Source organism: Hippocampus comes, unplaced genomic scaffold, assembly GCF_001891065.2.
Source record: "Hippocampus comes isolate QL1 unplaced genomic scaffold, H_comes_QL1_v1.1 scaffold132, whole genome shotgun sequence".
NCBI lineage: Eukaryota > Metazoa > Chordata > Actinopteri > Syngnathiformes > Syngnathidae > Hippocampus > Hippocampus comes.
Window position 1 is genome coordinate 4437980 of NW_017805467.1, and position 16205 is coordinate 4454184.

At 41.2% G+C, this 16205-nt stretch overlaps 1 protein-coding gene across 3 annotated transcripts in view; it reads left to right on the forward strand.

The window, feature by feature from the left end:
• The first annotated feature begins 1341 nt into the window (after positions 1-1341).
• sgip1a (SH3GL interacting endocytic adaptor 1a) overlaps positions 1342-16205 on the forward strand; it is a 49610-nt gene continuing 34746 nt past the window's right edge. The window contains exons 1-2 of one of the 3 annotated variants that reach the window (XM_019875278.1): positions 1342-1687; positions 2363-2407. In XM_019875278.1, the coding sequence (XP_019730837.1) occupies positions 2398-2407 (10 nt within the window). In that variant the 5' untranslated portion in view covers positions 1342-1687; positions 2363-2397. Of the gene's footprint in view, positions 1688-1960; positions 2408-16205 lie in introns of those variants that run through there. The other 2 variants (XM_019875279.1, XM_019875280.1) reach the window with 2 other exon arrangements.

Here is a 16205-nt window from a genome sequence, read left to right on the forward strand (position 1 = left end):
CTGGTTGCCAGTCAATCCCAGGGAGCATATAGAGACAAACAACCATTCACGCCCATGAACCGATCCCAGGCTGTCTACGCACAAGTCAGGTGAATGTATCACAACACATCAGCGACTAACTATGAACATTTAGACGGCAAATTACAGTTTTTTTCCTCAGGTGTTTAGGTACGTTATTCAGATCAGAATTGGATTTCTCAAAACTGTTAGATCAAATTTGACATCATTGTATCACTTGTACACATCAAAAGAGCAGTGTCTCAATTTTTTGACAAGTTGCAAATACTTTGGCACACCTATGCAAATGAGTATGTACAATTCTCTATGACTGACATTGAATTTCTTATGTTGATCAAAATATATGAAAAATAGCCTCTGTTGAACTGTCTCGCATCCCACATTTTGGCATGAGTTCATCTTTCAAGTCTTAAAATGCAAAATGATTGAACAAGTTGTCATAATATGCTCAGCATACTTAAATGCCTTTCTATTAGACTTTTTCCTAGGTGTAACTTGACTTTTTATCACAAAGTCACACAATATCACGAATCTCGATCATATGATTATATGACAAATAATCACCCAGCCCCATTTATTTTGCCCTTTGGGTGGTGTTGGGGGGACGGGGACGGTTTGACTGGCGCCCACCAAAAACAAAGAAACAAAAATATCTTGGCCTGTCTCTGTGCGGCCTGGCACCAAATGGAATGTGTGAGGAAACCTGAGAACCTGGAGAAAACCCACGCAGGCACGGGGAGAACATACAAATTCCATACAGGAAGGCCGGAATCGAACCCTGCCCCTCTCTGCGCTGTGGGGCGGACGTGCTAACCAGTCGAGCGTGCCTCCAAGAATGAACATGAAAATTGAAAATAAAAAACAGGTAATCTGTCAATATTTTGTCATGAAACAATTCAAAAACGTTTTTTCTTTTCCCCAAATCGATGCGTATGAGACAGTTATACAATTATTCTATGCGTATATGTAGTCATTCAAATATATCAAATGTCATCTCATGAATATGCAGGATTAGTAGACCAACAGGTTCTGACAGGGACACCACAATGTGGCTCGCGACCACCACTCAAAAAGGCTTCGTGTCAGAGACTGTACATGACAGGAACAAAAACAAAACGAATGATCGAAAAAAAAGAGACTACTGCAGTCATTCCCTTTCCAGTCAATTTTCTTAATTTGCCGATTGTCCGTCATCTCATACTAATAATTTGCATACGAAAATGTCCCTCCCATTTCATCCTCGCAGCGGTCGCTCTGCTTTTTTTTCAGTCGCTCTGCTTGTTTCCGTCAAAGCTCGGTATGTCATGACGTCACAGTCATGCGAATCAATCCGTATCCCAGTGCAGTAGGAAAACAAAGACAGCAATCGATGCAAGAAAATTACGTGGCCGTGAAATGACGAACAGAGAAAGACAATGTAACAACAACGATATTCCGACCCGGGCGGGACACAGAAGCGGACGCGTTGGAGCAGCTGTAGACAGCATGCATCTGAGCATGGAGCAATATTTGCTCTGTTGTGTTGTGTGTTCTTAGCAATGTGTGTTGTGCGCACGCGCTCGAAATGTGGGTGGTTACTAACTTCCCAAAAGCAGTTATTCTCTGCTTGCGAGCAAATAATTGACATTCTCCACTGGGCAGGCACAGCACACCGCAGTGACAAAATAAGGTAGGCTGGGTGCAGCAGCAGCCATTTTAAGCATGTGTTTCCTTTGGACCTAATTTTTGTATTTACCCAGCGCATGTGTGTTCACTTTTCTTACATTGCGCGTGCGGTCCTTGCGATGCATTTCGTATTTTTTGTCGATCGCTATTTATCGAGAAGCAAAGCTTTCTTATGAGTCAGGTTGCAGGCCATGTGACTCCTCACAGGGCCGCGTTGATTGGCTGAGCGTGTGACGTCATCAACATGGTTCGGCCTCTCCCCCCTTCCTTCCAAACAGTCATGCACCCACAAACCCTCTCTTCCCTCCCTCACCCGCTTTCTCTCTTCTTTGCTTTTTCCCCTCCTCTAAGCATCCTCTGCTGAATGTATTAGTGCCACAGTAGCACCAAAGGCAGGCGACACCACAGCAGCTGCAGCATCCATGGATTAACGCCCCTTGCTCTTATTTGCAGCTCGTCCGACCCGACCGGGCCTCCACCTCCTCTCTCTCTATCTCGCTCTTTGTATGTCTCCCTTCCTGGCTAGTTGACAGCCGACTGCTGGGGGTGTTATAGGCTCACTGTTAGCCAGGGCGTTAGCCACGGACACGGCCGTTCTGCTGTCCATTAATTCCGACGAAGCTCTCCAGTAACTAGAGTCTCTTCTTCTCTTCTCCCACATCTCCCGCTTTCGAATCAGACTCCTTGGAGGTAGAGGAATGCAAATCTGCAACCATGATGGAAGGTAAATCTAAATATTTTTATTAATATGCTGCGCTCGTCCCTGATGCGATTCAGGGTAATCCCCTTTTTATGTCCTTGTACTATGCGCAGCTTCTGTTGGCAAGTGAATGTTGAGGAGATTCAATTGTCATAAGATGTCTTGCTATTTTGAGCGCAAACATTCCACTGACTTGAATGCTGTTCTCGGGTGAAAAAAAGGCATAGACCCTGGGTGAAATCGGCATTAAGGTGACCATAATTGGACCGAGTGTACCTTTTGTAGTGGAGTGTATGTCTTTGTACACAACAACCCCTCCGTGCCTTTTCCACCTCCCTTCGTAAAGGATTATTTGGAGGTATTGTGCAGGGGGCTTATGTGCCCAGCTGGCGCTCTCTTGTTTAGAATCTCTGTCTGCATATAGTCTTAATGTCTTTGCTGCTGTCCACGTTTGGATTGAGCCATAGTCATTTGAAGCACTGTGATGACAATAAAAAAAGAACGATAGCTTTACGACTACTGGATGACATAATTAGGCGAAAGGCCCCAGTTGGTAGACAAGTACCTCCACTCGTTATCCCTTCTAGTTGCAGTAGTTCTTCGTTGGATTTTATTCCGAATAATTAACATTGGTTGAATGTGCCTGTTATTGGCTGTCAAACAGTGCAGGGTCCGATCGCCACTCGCCCAAAGTCATATGGGATAGGCTCCAGTACACCCACGACCCCGCAGGATAAGCGACATCGAAAATCGATGGATGATTAATGTTAGTTTTGTTTTCTGTTTTAGCTATACAGTACATTTCATTGGAACGTGGCTGTTATGTTTCTGAAGCCTTATTAGTGCTGTCTTCACATCATATACAATATTTTATGAACTGATTCCTTTTTTTGTTAATTTCGTTTTCCAACATTATTATTTCTCTTCCTGAGTGCTCAGTCTGTTAGTTTGAAGCGTGTTGTATGTTTCTGTGAAGATAATGTTTTGTTTGCTTACTAAAAACCTGTTTTACAAGAGTGTAAGGAAAAGTAGCTATGAAATGTTGACAAAAATGGACCAATTCAGTCAGTGTTTAGTAATCACACTACAAATGCTGAATCAACACATGTAGTTACATAAATACTGGACATTCATTTTTTATGTTTTGTTATTGTATGTAGCCTACTCCTTGTATTAAATCAATTTTTAACATAATGAAGACCCACTTCACAAGGTGATAAATGACACACCTTGCCGACATTCCACATCCCCCCAAGCAGACAGCACACTTGTCTGGGAGTCAGACTTACACTCAGACACCGCATAGTCCATCTGTAAAATACGGAGTCAGACAGACATGCGGATTTGTTAAGACTTGAGTGTGATGGCTCAGCAACCCTTAAATGATAATGGCATGCCTGCTGTCCATCAAATTTCAAGCACCGCGTACACCCTGGACTGGTCTCTAGAAGATTATTGTAACTCAACTGGAATAGCCAGAGAAAACCCACACAAGTGTGTGGATAACATGGAAACTCGATTTAGGAAGGCCCAAGACATTCAAACCCTCAACCTCAGAATTTTGAGGGAGATCTACTCATCACAAGCTTCACGGTGCTGCTTGAATACACTTAAATCTAATTACTCACAATAGATAGGCAAATGTTGCATTTTTAATACAAAAACAGAACTGACATAATTTTAAAAGTCTGATCGAGAATTGGGTCATGTAAAGTTCCAGTTCTTCTGCTCCTGTCTGTCTTCGACCAGCTTTTTCACAAGTCAGCCCAAGTGTTGGACAGCCGCATTGGAGAGAAAAAAAAACAGTCTACATCTATTTACAACATGACTAGCACAGGCTTAGCATGGCCTGTGTGATTGCAGGATTATTCAAGTGTTAAAATTGGAAGCTAATCCCTGTTAGCTTTGCTTTTTAAAGCCTCATGCCAAGGCTTGAATGGGGGAATACATGAGGCTGAAGACATCTAATGATTACTTTGTGTTGGTTTCAAGGGATGGAAGCAAGTGTTCAATAGCTATTGTCATTGCCTAACAAGGCGACCTCATTCTATCTCAAGTTCTCAAAAATATTTGGTAAATACAAGACTTGTTTCTAGCAACTGTCCAACTGAACTTTAAACTTGAATATACCCTCAATACTGCAGAACAGAGTTCAAGAAGGACATCCTGTTTATTATGAGCGCCCGGACGTAATAGTGTAAGTTTTTGTTTGCCTATTTTTTATATAAAACTAACTTCAATGTGTTCAGTTTTTATATCTGTCAGTTTAAAATTTATAGTTACCGGTACATTATTATATCCGTACACTGTCAAGAAAAAAGGTATGAAATCCTTAATGTTTCTGGCCTACCGTGTTCAATTGACCCACAATTATTCAGAGGATCTCTGCAACTACCCTCTGGTTTCCTTGGCAACGGCCATGTGGCTGACGCATGAATGTTGTGGTAATGGGTTTAAGAAGAAACCGAGATCAACATAATGCTGGATTTTTTTTTAAATGTACAATTTTGTTTAAATAGTTCCTGAATTTGGTGGCGTAAAAGAAAATTAGTAATTGGATGTATTGACTTCGACTAGTTATGTCACAGTAACACATGCGACATGGTGCATAAGAAAAAAACATTCAGTAACCCGCCTGTCAGCTTTCATGAGGCTGAAACTAACATTGTTTCCACTGGATAGAAAACCTTAACCATTGTCTGATCTGGTGGCTCAGGTCAAACAAGTTTTCTACCTTGTGTTAAGTCACCTCATCCATTAAAGCAAAAAGAGCTGCTTACATAGGTCTTTTAACTGCTCATCTGTACTTATCTTTTATGTGAATGTTTATAAGCATTAGCATGCATACAACATTTCCTGACATCAATAAGTACAGTATTGTGAAAGGTTGAAAGATGTTATCCTTGGCCTTTTTCTGTTCATTGAAGGATATGCTGACTCTTGACCACAACACCAAACGTATGTTGGTCTATGTTCACATGTGACCAAGAATGAGCCATTGAGGAAAGCTTATTGTTGAAATTGCAGCAGTGCAATAAGTCCACTAAGGTTGAGTGGCGGGCAATAAGTTGACAGAGCTTGTTGATAGCAAAACAGACACACACTCAAGAAGGTAGACGGCAAAGGGGAAAATATATCAAAATGTTTGCTCTTGTTAGTGCTTGTTTTTGAATGTATGCAGTGGCAGTACATCCTTCCTGAATGCCATTTTGTTTTTAAAGTAGGCACACCCAGTCTCACTGACACACTTGCATAATCACTTGCAAGATTCAGGCCCAGATAAACAGAAATACTTGTGTAATTTTGTGGTAGCTGACAGGTTTATTCTCAAGTTACGTCAAACTACTTCCTTCAGTGAAATATCCAAACTATGTAAGAATTTATAGCATTCAGAGTTTAGTAGCTAAAAACGATTTTGGCTAGCGGTTCAGAGCGGTTTCAACCAGGCGATTGTGAAACAATCCAAGCACTTCATTGTGGTGTTAATCGCACTAGCTGTGTCACTCTTGGGTTATTTTAGCAATTAGCATGTCTTGTAGCTTATTCACCACGATGAAGCTAATGATTATGGTCTTATGTTCTCACAAAACACAGATAACCTCGTTGCTTCCTCATAGCTCCTTAGACATAGTAAAAGGAGCAACTCATGTTTTTAACCGATTGAGTGAGTAGCTGGCCGTGTTGAGTGTTTAATAAAGTAAAAAAAAAATTTAAAAAATTAAAGAGCACAAGAATATTTGAAGTGGGACGATCAGGGGAGGGTCCTGCCCTACGATAGTGATATTTCTGCACTGAACATGCTACAAAAATGCGTACCTGCCCCTGTGTCAGGTCTCCTACTAAGGTAAGCAAGTGATTCCCTTTTCACAAACTCAAGACTTCTCTTATATCTACTTTATCTTTTTGTTTCGTTCATCATAGGGTCTGGTATTGCTGTTGCTAATAATGGCAAACACGTGTGGGCGCATTTGCGCACACGTGCGGAAACGGGTCGATCACAAGAGGTTGGCTGGTTGAAAAGTACATCTTTGGTCAAAAAAGGTTGACCACAATGATTGCAGATTTTGATCCCATGTTGGATTCCCTTTGCAACAATACCTGTGATTGACCCAATAGTTCCTGAAATATAAAGGTTGAAAGGAAGGCAGTCATGCTCCTTTTTGCTAAACATATTAAAATTTGATGGGCCGTAGCTCCTAAACCCCTCTTCCGATTGACCTGAAATTTGCGATTTAGTGTCATCCCATCACAATACACCAGCACAAGAGGTTTCATTAAAATCTAAATCTACTTGGTTAAACCCACTGAGTGATTTGGCATGGATGTCTCTTTTGTTATTTTTTTCTGTTAAGTGTTTGTTCAATTGTAAATCCGACAATACCGGTATCTCACTCATGCTCTGTAATGATGCTGCTTTTTAATGTCTCTTCCTACATTTCACCCCAAAAATCTTTCATACATTGTACTGTATTTTTACCAACACTAACTTAAACTGCTCTTACATAGTATCAAATGTCTTGTTTCTATCCTTTTCCAGTGTCATTTTTTTAAAGCATGAGTGTGACCAGGCACCCTATGTATTCGTAGTGTATGACTGTAGAGGAGGGCCCAATGCAAACAGATGTCAGTTTCAATCAGCAGGGGATACACCAGCACAGTGTTGCAAAAACACAGCCACAGGAAGCGATTATACTTGAGTTGATACGAGTTTGGTAGACAGATGCATGTGAGGAGGACAGAGTTATTGTTGTCTACATGTGGATAAACCTATTATTTTGAAGAACATGTTAATAGCTGTGTTTCAGTTGCCCTCAGAAATGCGCAAATGCAAATTGCGCAATAGCAAACAGAAATAGAATTTTCGAAAAACCTCTCAAATAATGCAAAAAAGAGGTGGTATTTGAGACGTGTTGAAATGGATATGTATTGCAAAAGTGTAATGGAAACACATTTTTTGCATTTCCACGAGTCATGTGACCCCCACTTGGTCACGTTCAAAGAGTGAGACCCAGTCCACCATCACTGCAGCAGCAACACACTCTCCAGCAACCCCAGTGATGCGCACTGGTTTTGACGGAGGATATTGTCACGGACCTCTGATGCCCGCCCGTGGGCCGGTCCCCGCCCAGGCAGCGCGACAACTATTATTTCACTGCTTTTTACTGATGTTTTAGGTTTTTGCCATGGTATTGTTTCCTTTTTTGTGACCAAGTGAAAAAGGGCCTGCTAAAATGAATCAAAATGTCCGGACAGCGTTCAGCTGCTTCTTAAGTCAACTTCTTCCAACGGCCTTGCTTTAATAGACCTCTCTCACTTTTACTCCTCTCTTGATTAAATCCGCCGTACGAAAACAATTCAAAATGGAGCAAATTCAGCACAAAAATAAGCAGTCCACTTTCATGGAAGACTCCTGAGACTGATATGTGGCATTGAGAATCAGAAATTCTGAGCAGTTGCACAATTGTACATTAAAAAATTATTTAAATGAATTATCGTTGATTAAAAATTATTACCGGTATTGATTAATGTCATAATCAAATAACCGTTGCGCCTGTAATCCTCTTGATTTCAGAATAAGAAAACCTTTTATATTGCCTTTCAAATGGTTATCGTATGCAAATGACAAAGCGCATCAATGTCAAACTTAAACTATATCACAGGCTCATTTTGACCTGTTTTAAGTGAGTTGAAAGTTTTTTAAAAATGGATTTTGATGCGATAGAACCTTTAATTTTTCATACTGGTCTGCGGGGGAGATGGTCTTTTTTATTCTCATTCTTCTAACAGCTCTCAGATGGGTGACTCACTCACTCATCAGAATTCATTTGTACACAGCAGCTTTTCCACAGTACAGTAGCCACACACATTTTCAGCAGTGAGCAAAAGTAAAAATGGAAACATGGGAGTAAAATTAATTATAAACTGCACCATAGTGTAACCAAATCTCACGACACATTCCCACAAGCCCCATTCTCACTCTAAAGCACTTATGAGGGACGGGCACGATCCACTTTTGTGTGTATTAAAAAAAAAAATCTCGCAAATGAATCTATTGTTGTTTTTTCTTTCAGCCATTATGTCAGGATGTGAGCAAATCGGTGATGATGAATAGATGATGACAATTAGGAAACGTAGAATGAGGTACCGGCGCAAAAGCATTGTTGGCTTGTGGTTAGAGCTTAACGATGGTGATTTTGTCAAGTGTACATTAAATTTAGCCGCTTGTCAAATTTGCATATAGTGCTGTCAGCATGCTCAGTCTCAACAAGAGGGAGAGATGGTCAATGTCAACTTAATTAGCGTAATGTCGTTTTGTGCTGGTGAGGCATGCATCATTTTAGTATTTAGGCCCTAAAATGCATATGATATTGAGGTGATAACATGACACAATTGCTGTGCGCTTCTTGTTTTCAATGGAGGAATGAGTTGGTTATTTGTGTTTCTAGGAAATTTTTGTGGTTGAATTCACTGGTGATTTACACGCTGTCCCGCTGCTATGATCCCACATGTTTTTTTGATTGGGGCAGGGGGTTGGAGTGTTAGGGGGCTCGGCATCTCAAAACGTTTGTATGTGTAACCCAACACATGAAAATGAGTCACAGTGACCATGTTTCACAAATGAGGTTTTCGCATAAGTGGCACGGTGGTCGACTGGTTACCGCGCCCATTGAGGTCAGGGGTTCGAATCCGGCCCCGGCCTTCCAATGTATGACGTTTGCATGTTCTCTCCAGGCCTGAGTGGGTTTTCTCCGGATACTCTGATTTCCTCCCATATTCCAAATATGTGCTTGCTAGGTTGATTGAACACTTTAAATTGTCCTGAGGTGTGATTGTAGTGCGCGTGGTTGTCTGTGTGCTCTGCGATTGGCTAGCAACCAGTTCAGGGTGTTACCCGCCTGTTGCCCAGAGACAACTGGTATAGCCTCCAGCACGCCCGCGATCCTCGTGAGGATAAGTGGATCAGATAATGGATGGCTGGTTTTGGCATTTCCAAAAAGAGAATGGTCCCAGCTTTCCAGTATGATTATACTAAGCTACTCATTACATCATTATTACTCATTATGTCATTACCATACAAATTGCTAGATAGATCCAACATTCCCCCTCAGAGGTGTGTGCCTGAGGATGGTGAACTAGGAGGTCAAAGTCACAAATTGCATCTGTGCGGATGGTAAGAACACAAAGGTCAAGCAGTCCAGTACATTGTGCGGCCTGTGGTTGGTATGACGTGCCCGGAGGACCTCACCGGAGAGGTGTTGAGAAGGCATCGTAACCAGCTGCCCTCAACACCTTATCTGACTCTTCTTGATGGCTGAACTCTGAATCCCTCCCAGATGACCAAGCTTGTCACCCTATCTCAAAGGGAAATCCCTGACGCCCTGTAGACAAAATTCATCGGCTGGCTGATTAATCGGTCAGGCCCTACATTCATTTTATTGTTCATATCCTCTGGTTCAATCCATCTTCTCAAAGATACACTTGATAGGGATATTAGGTCTCTACTGTTTATAGTTTTCTCATGAAATGAAGGGTATTTGACGTTAGAGTTGCAGCACACTCTAAAAAGCTTTTTTTTTTTTTTTTTTGTTACTACGAGAAATGGAACCCAGTACCAAAAACGGCCGCAAAGACCTGACCCATAACAGGATTTAAAAAAAAAAAAATCACTGTGACGAAACGTAGCAAGACACCCTCCCAATTTTTAAATACAATTTTAAAAAGAATTCTTTCGGTCTTTTAAATACATTAAGTTTAGACCTGATACTGGCTGTCAGTCTTTTGGTTCTTAATAAGTGCAGTGAATATATGTTTACTTCCTTTTTTGCGCCATGCTATCTGTGAAATTGAGAGAAGTAAGAGAGACCACATTTTGGAAGTTGTTTCATCTACTACCAGAGATAGAGGCAACCGTGATAGAAGTTTTTTATCAGCAAAATTAGGAGCTCCGCCACTCTTCAAATTTGCTATTTCATTTTGACAAATTTTGGGAGAGTACCTACCAAACTAGGTTATACTTAAGCTCCACGCCTGACATTTCAAATTTGGATGTTATAAGTTACAGATATTTACTGTAGAAATGTTGAAGGCTACAAGTGAGGTCCTTTTCCAGATATTGCTGTTTAAAAATTGCTTTTCAGAGTATGATTTTTTTAAAAACCCATCTAAACTACACTACATTCATTCATTTTCATTCATTCATTTTCCGAACCACTCTATCCTCACTAGGGTCGCGGGGGGTGCTGGAGCCTATCCCAGCTGTTTTCGGGCAGTAGGCTGGGGACACCCTGAACCGGTTGCCAGCCAATCGCAGGGCACACAGAAACAAACAACCCCTAAACAGTCGCGCTCACACCTATGGACAATTTAGAGTGTTCAATCAGCCTGCCATGCATGTTTTTGGAATGTGGGAGGGAACCGGCGGACCCGGACAAAACCCACACAAGCATGGGGAGAACATGCAAACTCCACACAAGAAGGCCGGAGCTGGAATTGAACCCGGTACCCCTGCACTGTGAAGTCGACGTACTAACCAGACGACTACTGGGCCGCCCTTAACTACACTACATTCAATGATTTTCTCTATGAGAAAAATATTGAATTCATCTAGAGACCGAATCTTTTTTGTCTTTTTACTAGAATTGGTGGGACGCATTTGATGAAGTGACATGAAATGACCCCACTGTGTAGTTTCGTGTATTCTGAATTGTGTGTTGAATTGTAATTGCGATTGCAATTAGGATTGCAATTATCCTTCTCAACAGATCACACGACCACCACCCACCCTTTTTATTTTTCTTTGTCTTCAACATTGTTCAAAAGATATGACGCAGATCTTAGTTTGGAGTAATATTATCCACCCTTGCATTTATGAATCATATGTTATTGTACACCCCCACTGTTTGAGACCAAAGTATAAATCGTTGAATGAATCACTGCATCAAGAACATGCAATAAATATTTTATGCAAGTAGCATAGTTGCTCTTTAAAAGGATATGTATAATTTCCCTGCTATGGTCCCTGTGGGAACATGCCAAGTATGCATTCATTATCATGCTGACTCCAGGTGAAACTGTAGAGTAGCTACTGATTGATCCCCAAGTCGAAAATAGCAAATCTAAACTGTGAAGCCGACGCAAGCTATGAAGACATTTTCACTCCGGTCATAGGTACTTTATCACCAAGTCACTAAGTAGCAGATCCGTGTATGCGGCAATACAAATACCACCCCTGCTACCGTAGTTATAGCTTCCCCAAACAATCAATAACCAAATGCAGTGCTTGCCATATTTCCTCAGAAGGAGCCAAAACACCCTCAAGTGACCAGTGAAAACGGTCCTTCAGATGCAAAACACAGATGGAGTTGGACAGATACTTGGATCATGCTTCTTCTTCAGTAGCTATAGCTACAGATGGCTACTGGACACGGAATCCACAATGATGAAGCAGCCAGACATCTGTAAATGTGCAATGTGCACCGCTTGTCTTTCTCAGCCGGCATCAGCAAAAAGCCGTCACAAAGACACCACAAAAAGTGATCAACTCTAGCTTCCCCACGTCACGTCAACGCCTCCAAACGACATTTGCCGATGTTATTTCAAGACCACAGACGGAAATTGGACTGTATCAAGCCAGTGAGACATGGTTGTGGTAGTTTCATGGTGTGCTCCGTGTATGGCTGAAAATGGAAATGGTACCTTTTGTATTTATTAATTCTGAAGTGTTTCAGGCAATATTGTCTGTTCATATGTAGCCAAATTATTTCGAACTCATTTGACAGTGCTTCAGAGTCCAAATGGACAATGACCCAAAGCACACTGTGAATGCAACCAAAGAGGATTTTTGTTTTGTTTTGTTTTTGGGAGTGTGGAATGGATGCAATGGCCAAGTCGGTCACCTGACCCGAATCCAGTTGAACATACACATCAATTGTTCAAGACATAACTGAAGGGACAATGCCTCAAGAACAAGCAAGAACAAAACTTGCTACGGTCTTGTTATCTGTGTTGTCCCACATGCCACACACATTATGATTGAGTTAGGTTTGTTTTTATGTTTGACCAGGACTTAACTGTTGGCTTAGGCGAGGCAATTCAATGTCCTCTACTGCCTATTGCAGAAATTGTCACTGGCCACAATGCAGTTGCAAAACAAATAAAACAGTAAATATGGTCTGGACCACCATTTTTCTTCTTTGATTTTGTTCACAACTTGGCGGGAAGCTGCATGCATGATTTTCACTTTACCTTTTGTCATACAAATCAACATGATAAAATGAATACAAAACAATAGAAGCAAATGTACATTTTGGTGATCCTTTAATATTTTTGCTGACAGTTTATAGATTAGTTATTAGACTTCTTTTAAAAAAACGGATTTCATTCGTTAATTCACTTTCCCTACAATGACTTGAATAAAAACCGCAAGGGCACATGGATGGCTGCATCACGCATTTCCAAATATCTCTTGGTCATCTCCACAGAAACAGTCATGAGGCTGTTAGATGGTTTCCGGCACTGGCCCACTTTCCTTAACAGTGGATGATGATGTGCAATGAAACAGCTCTATTTTCTCCTCAAAATTGCATCTGCAAAAAAACAAAAAAAAAACTGGCATAGACTGCGGATGTTTCTTTACATATCTATCAACACTAACTGCATTCTTCCTGCATGTTGACAGCTTGCAGTGTAGCCACCTGGACATTACAGCCAGGGCTTATTTTTAGTTTAAAAAAAAGAGAGTTTCTTCGTCTTTTCCTCACCACAATTTTTACACTGGACGTGCACAGAAGCATGCAGTGTCCTTAATTATTCGTACGAGATGTGTTTCATGAGGATTGAAATCAAGAATGTGCCCTTATTAATTATACAGCTCTGCCTCTGCATTGTTGAGGAGAGCAGGATACTGCACTTGCACACACGCGCACACACAGTCACACACATGCACTCACCTGACCTAAGAAGCCTGTTGGTATCTTTGCTTTGTCAGTTGTGGTGCTCCAAGCATTCGCAGTAGTATGTACAAGGAGCAGAAGTACAGTATAAATTCTTGTTTTGAAGGTGTTCCCGGCAGCATGTGGTGGCGTGGCAGCTGTCTTGAGTCATTGTTGGGGCCACTTTGTCTTGCCGTCACAAACTGTTGCCACCAATATCAACACAACGTCATCTCAAAAATCGCGTTCAAATGCTAAATAAGGATGCCAAAAAAAAAAGAAAAAAACAAATTAGGTTGATAGTCAGCAGAGTGTCTTTTGGCAGAGAGATGCGCTCATATGACGTCATCTCATGGCGTAGTCTCCTCTCCCCTCCTTTGCAAAATATTGTTTGTTTTTCGCATTTTCACTGAATTGAAAAAAAAAATTGAAACATTTGTGTGGAAAAAACCCCATCATTACATTACATATAACCCCACTCGCCTTTATTAAGAGCGGCTGGACGCAGGCCCACAGCCGGAATCGAGAAAAAGCCCAGGAAGGGGTTACCTGCTGGCACCCGCACCCCATCTGCTGCTAACAATAACATGAAATTTTCCATGGCACACTTGGAACACAGCAGAACATGATGCACACTAGCGTAATGATGTCACCCACTGAAACAGGCTGTCACACATGCTAAAAATACACTTCCAGGTTTTAAGGGAGCAAGACCCAACCGCATGTGCAGCCACCAGCCAGCAAGAGGAGATGGACTTTTCGGCGCTTACGCAGTAGCGCACAGTGCGTCTCGGTGTGTCTTGGTGAAGACTGTTCTCTATAAAGAAGTGGCAATTGCGCCGAATCGCTACACATGAACCAAGGGCACTTATTTTACAGGTAAGGGCAACTCATGCTCTTCCTTGGTTGCATCAGCTTGTCCTCCGTTTTAGCTCCCATCCCCCAAAAAATCAAGACAAATTAGAGGATAAACGGTGGCCCGGTGAACGAGTGGTTAGCACGTCGACCTCACTGTGCAGAGGTACCGGGTTTGATCCAGCTCCGGCCTTCCAGTGTGGAGTTTGCATGTTCTCCCCTTGCCTGCGTGTTTTTTCTTTGGGTACTCCGGTTTCCTCCCACATTCCAAAACCATGCGTGGCAGGCTGATTGAACACTCAAAAATTGTCCCGAGGTGTGAGTGTGAGTGCGGATGGTTGTTCGTCTCTGTGTGCCCTGTGAATGGCTGGAGACCAGTTCAGGGTGTATCCCGCCTACTGCCCGTAGACAGCTGGGATAGGCTCAAGCACGCATTGTGTAAACACATATTGTGAGGATAAAGCGGTTCAGAAAAATGGAAGTTTTACTCTGTATCTCAACAATTCAGTATTAAATTGATCTCAGTCTTTGCACTTTTTAAAAACATATCTTCCAACATCCATCCATCCATACATTTTTCGAACGGCTTGTCTTGATGAGAGCTGCGGGCATGCTGGAGCCAATGCCAGTTGGCTTCGGGCACTTGGCAGGGTATACCCCTGACTGGTTGCCAGCCATTCTAAAGTATCTGCCAACCTATTTAATGTATTTAAAACACGCGCACATTCACGCACATCTCATAAGGTTCTATAACATTTTGGAACTGTTTTTTAAACGTTTTTGGGTATGATTTTCATTCATGATTTTCAATACATTTGAGTGTAATCATTACTTTTATAAATGTTTATTCTCTCATATTCATGCACAATTTGAACTGTGCATTATGTTTCAGTGGCTTACAATAATAAATACAAGCGTGTGTTTCGGGGAAAAAAAAACCTCTACCTCGTTTTTAAGAACACTTAGGCCCAACTATGATATTGTATGTTGATGTTGGTCCTCATGGTGGGACTTGTAGAGCGACATTTTTCCTGTGGTACTTGCTGAAAAAGAACCATTGCCTCAGAAGAATCACTGATCAAACAATTATTCCACATTGTCATAAGATAATTTAAGATCTGTATACAGGGAGTTCCCCTTATATTTGCCACATGCAATTTTATTCAAATACATGTAATAATAATAAATCCGTTTTTTCATGATTACTGCAATATTGCATTCAGCCGCAGAATGCCACACCACTACCGTGGAGACAACAATGTAATTACCCAATTGTAACACCATAAAATGTATATTTAAGTTTTGAAATGTAGTTCGACATCTGCCTTAATTCATCTTCTGTTTTTGAAAACCAAATTACTGCTTCTCAATAGGAAACGACAAAATTACATTAGCACTTTTGCCTGCATCCTTCTGAGCGGAAGTTATTATGTCATTCTACAATGTGTACATTACTCTCTGTTAAATTGCACAGCATTGATTTACCACATTAGTTCAAATTAACTTTTGTGCAGTGAGATTTAGCTCTGCCCCTTGCAATTCCGTTCACTCTATCTCTACGTATGTTGTTTGCATATAGAAATATCAGAAACTGAAATATATGTTTTATGAGAATTTAAGATGCTTTATGATGCTTACTGTTGAGATTAAGTTGTTCCTGAAAATCAAGAGTATTGTTTGATTGATTTTGTTAACCGCCAATATTCTTCAGCTAAAGTCTTTCCCGCAAAATCGGTCACAGTGAATCATTGTCTTCCATTTCTTCCGACCCTTTGCATCTTCTACTTTAGCTCAAGCTATCTACAAGTCTTTCCTCACCCCATTTCATAAATCTCCTCTTTGGTCATATTTGTCTCCGACCTAGCGGCTCTCTTTCAGGCATCCTTCTATCGCTATATATCTTATCTCAACCCATTTCGGCTCTAAAACTATGCGCAATAAAAGTGTTGTTTATTTGTCTATAGGTACAAATGCAATATCACCTTGACTAATTTGTGATAAGTCTTTGTTACATGCACGGATTAACTGGTGGTGAA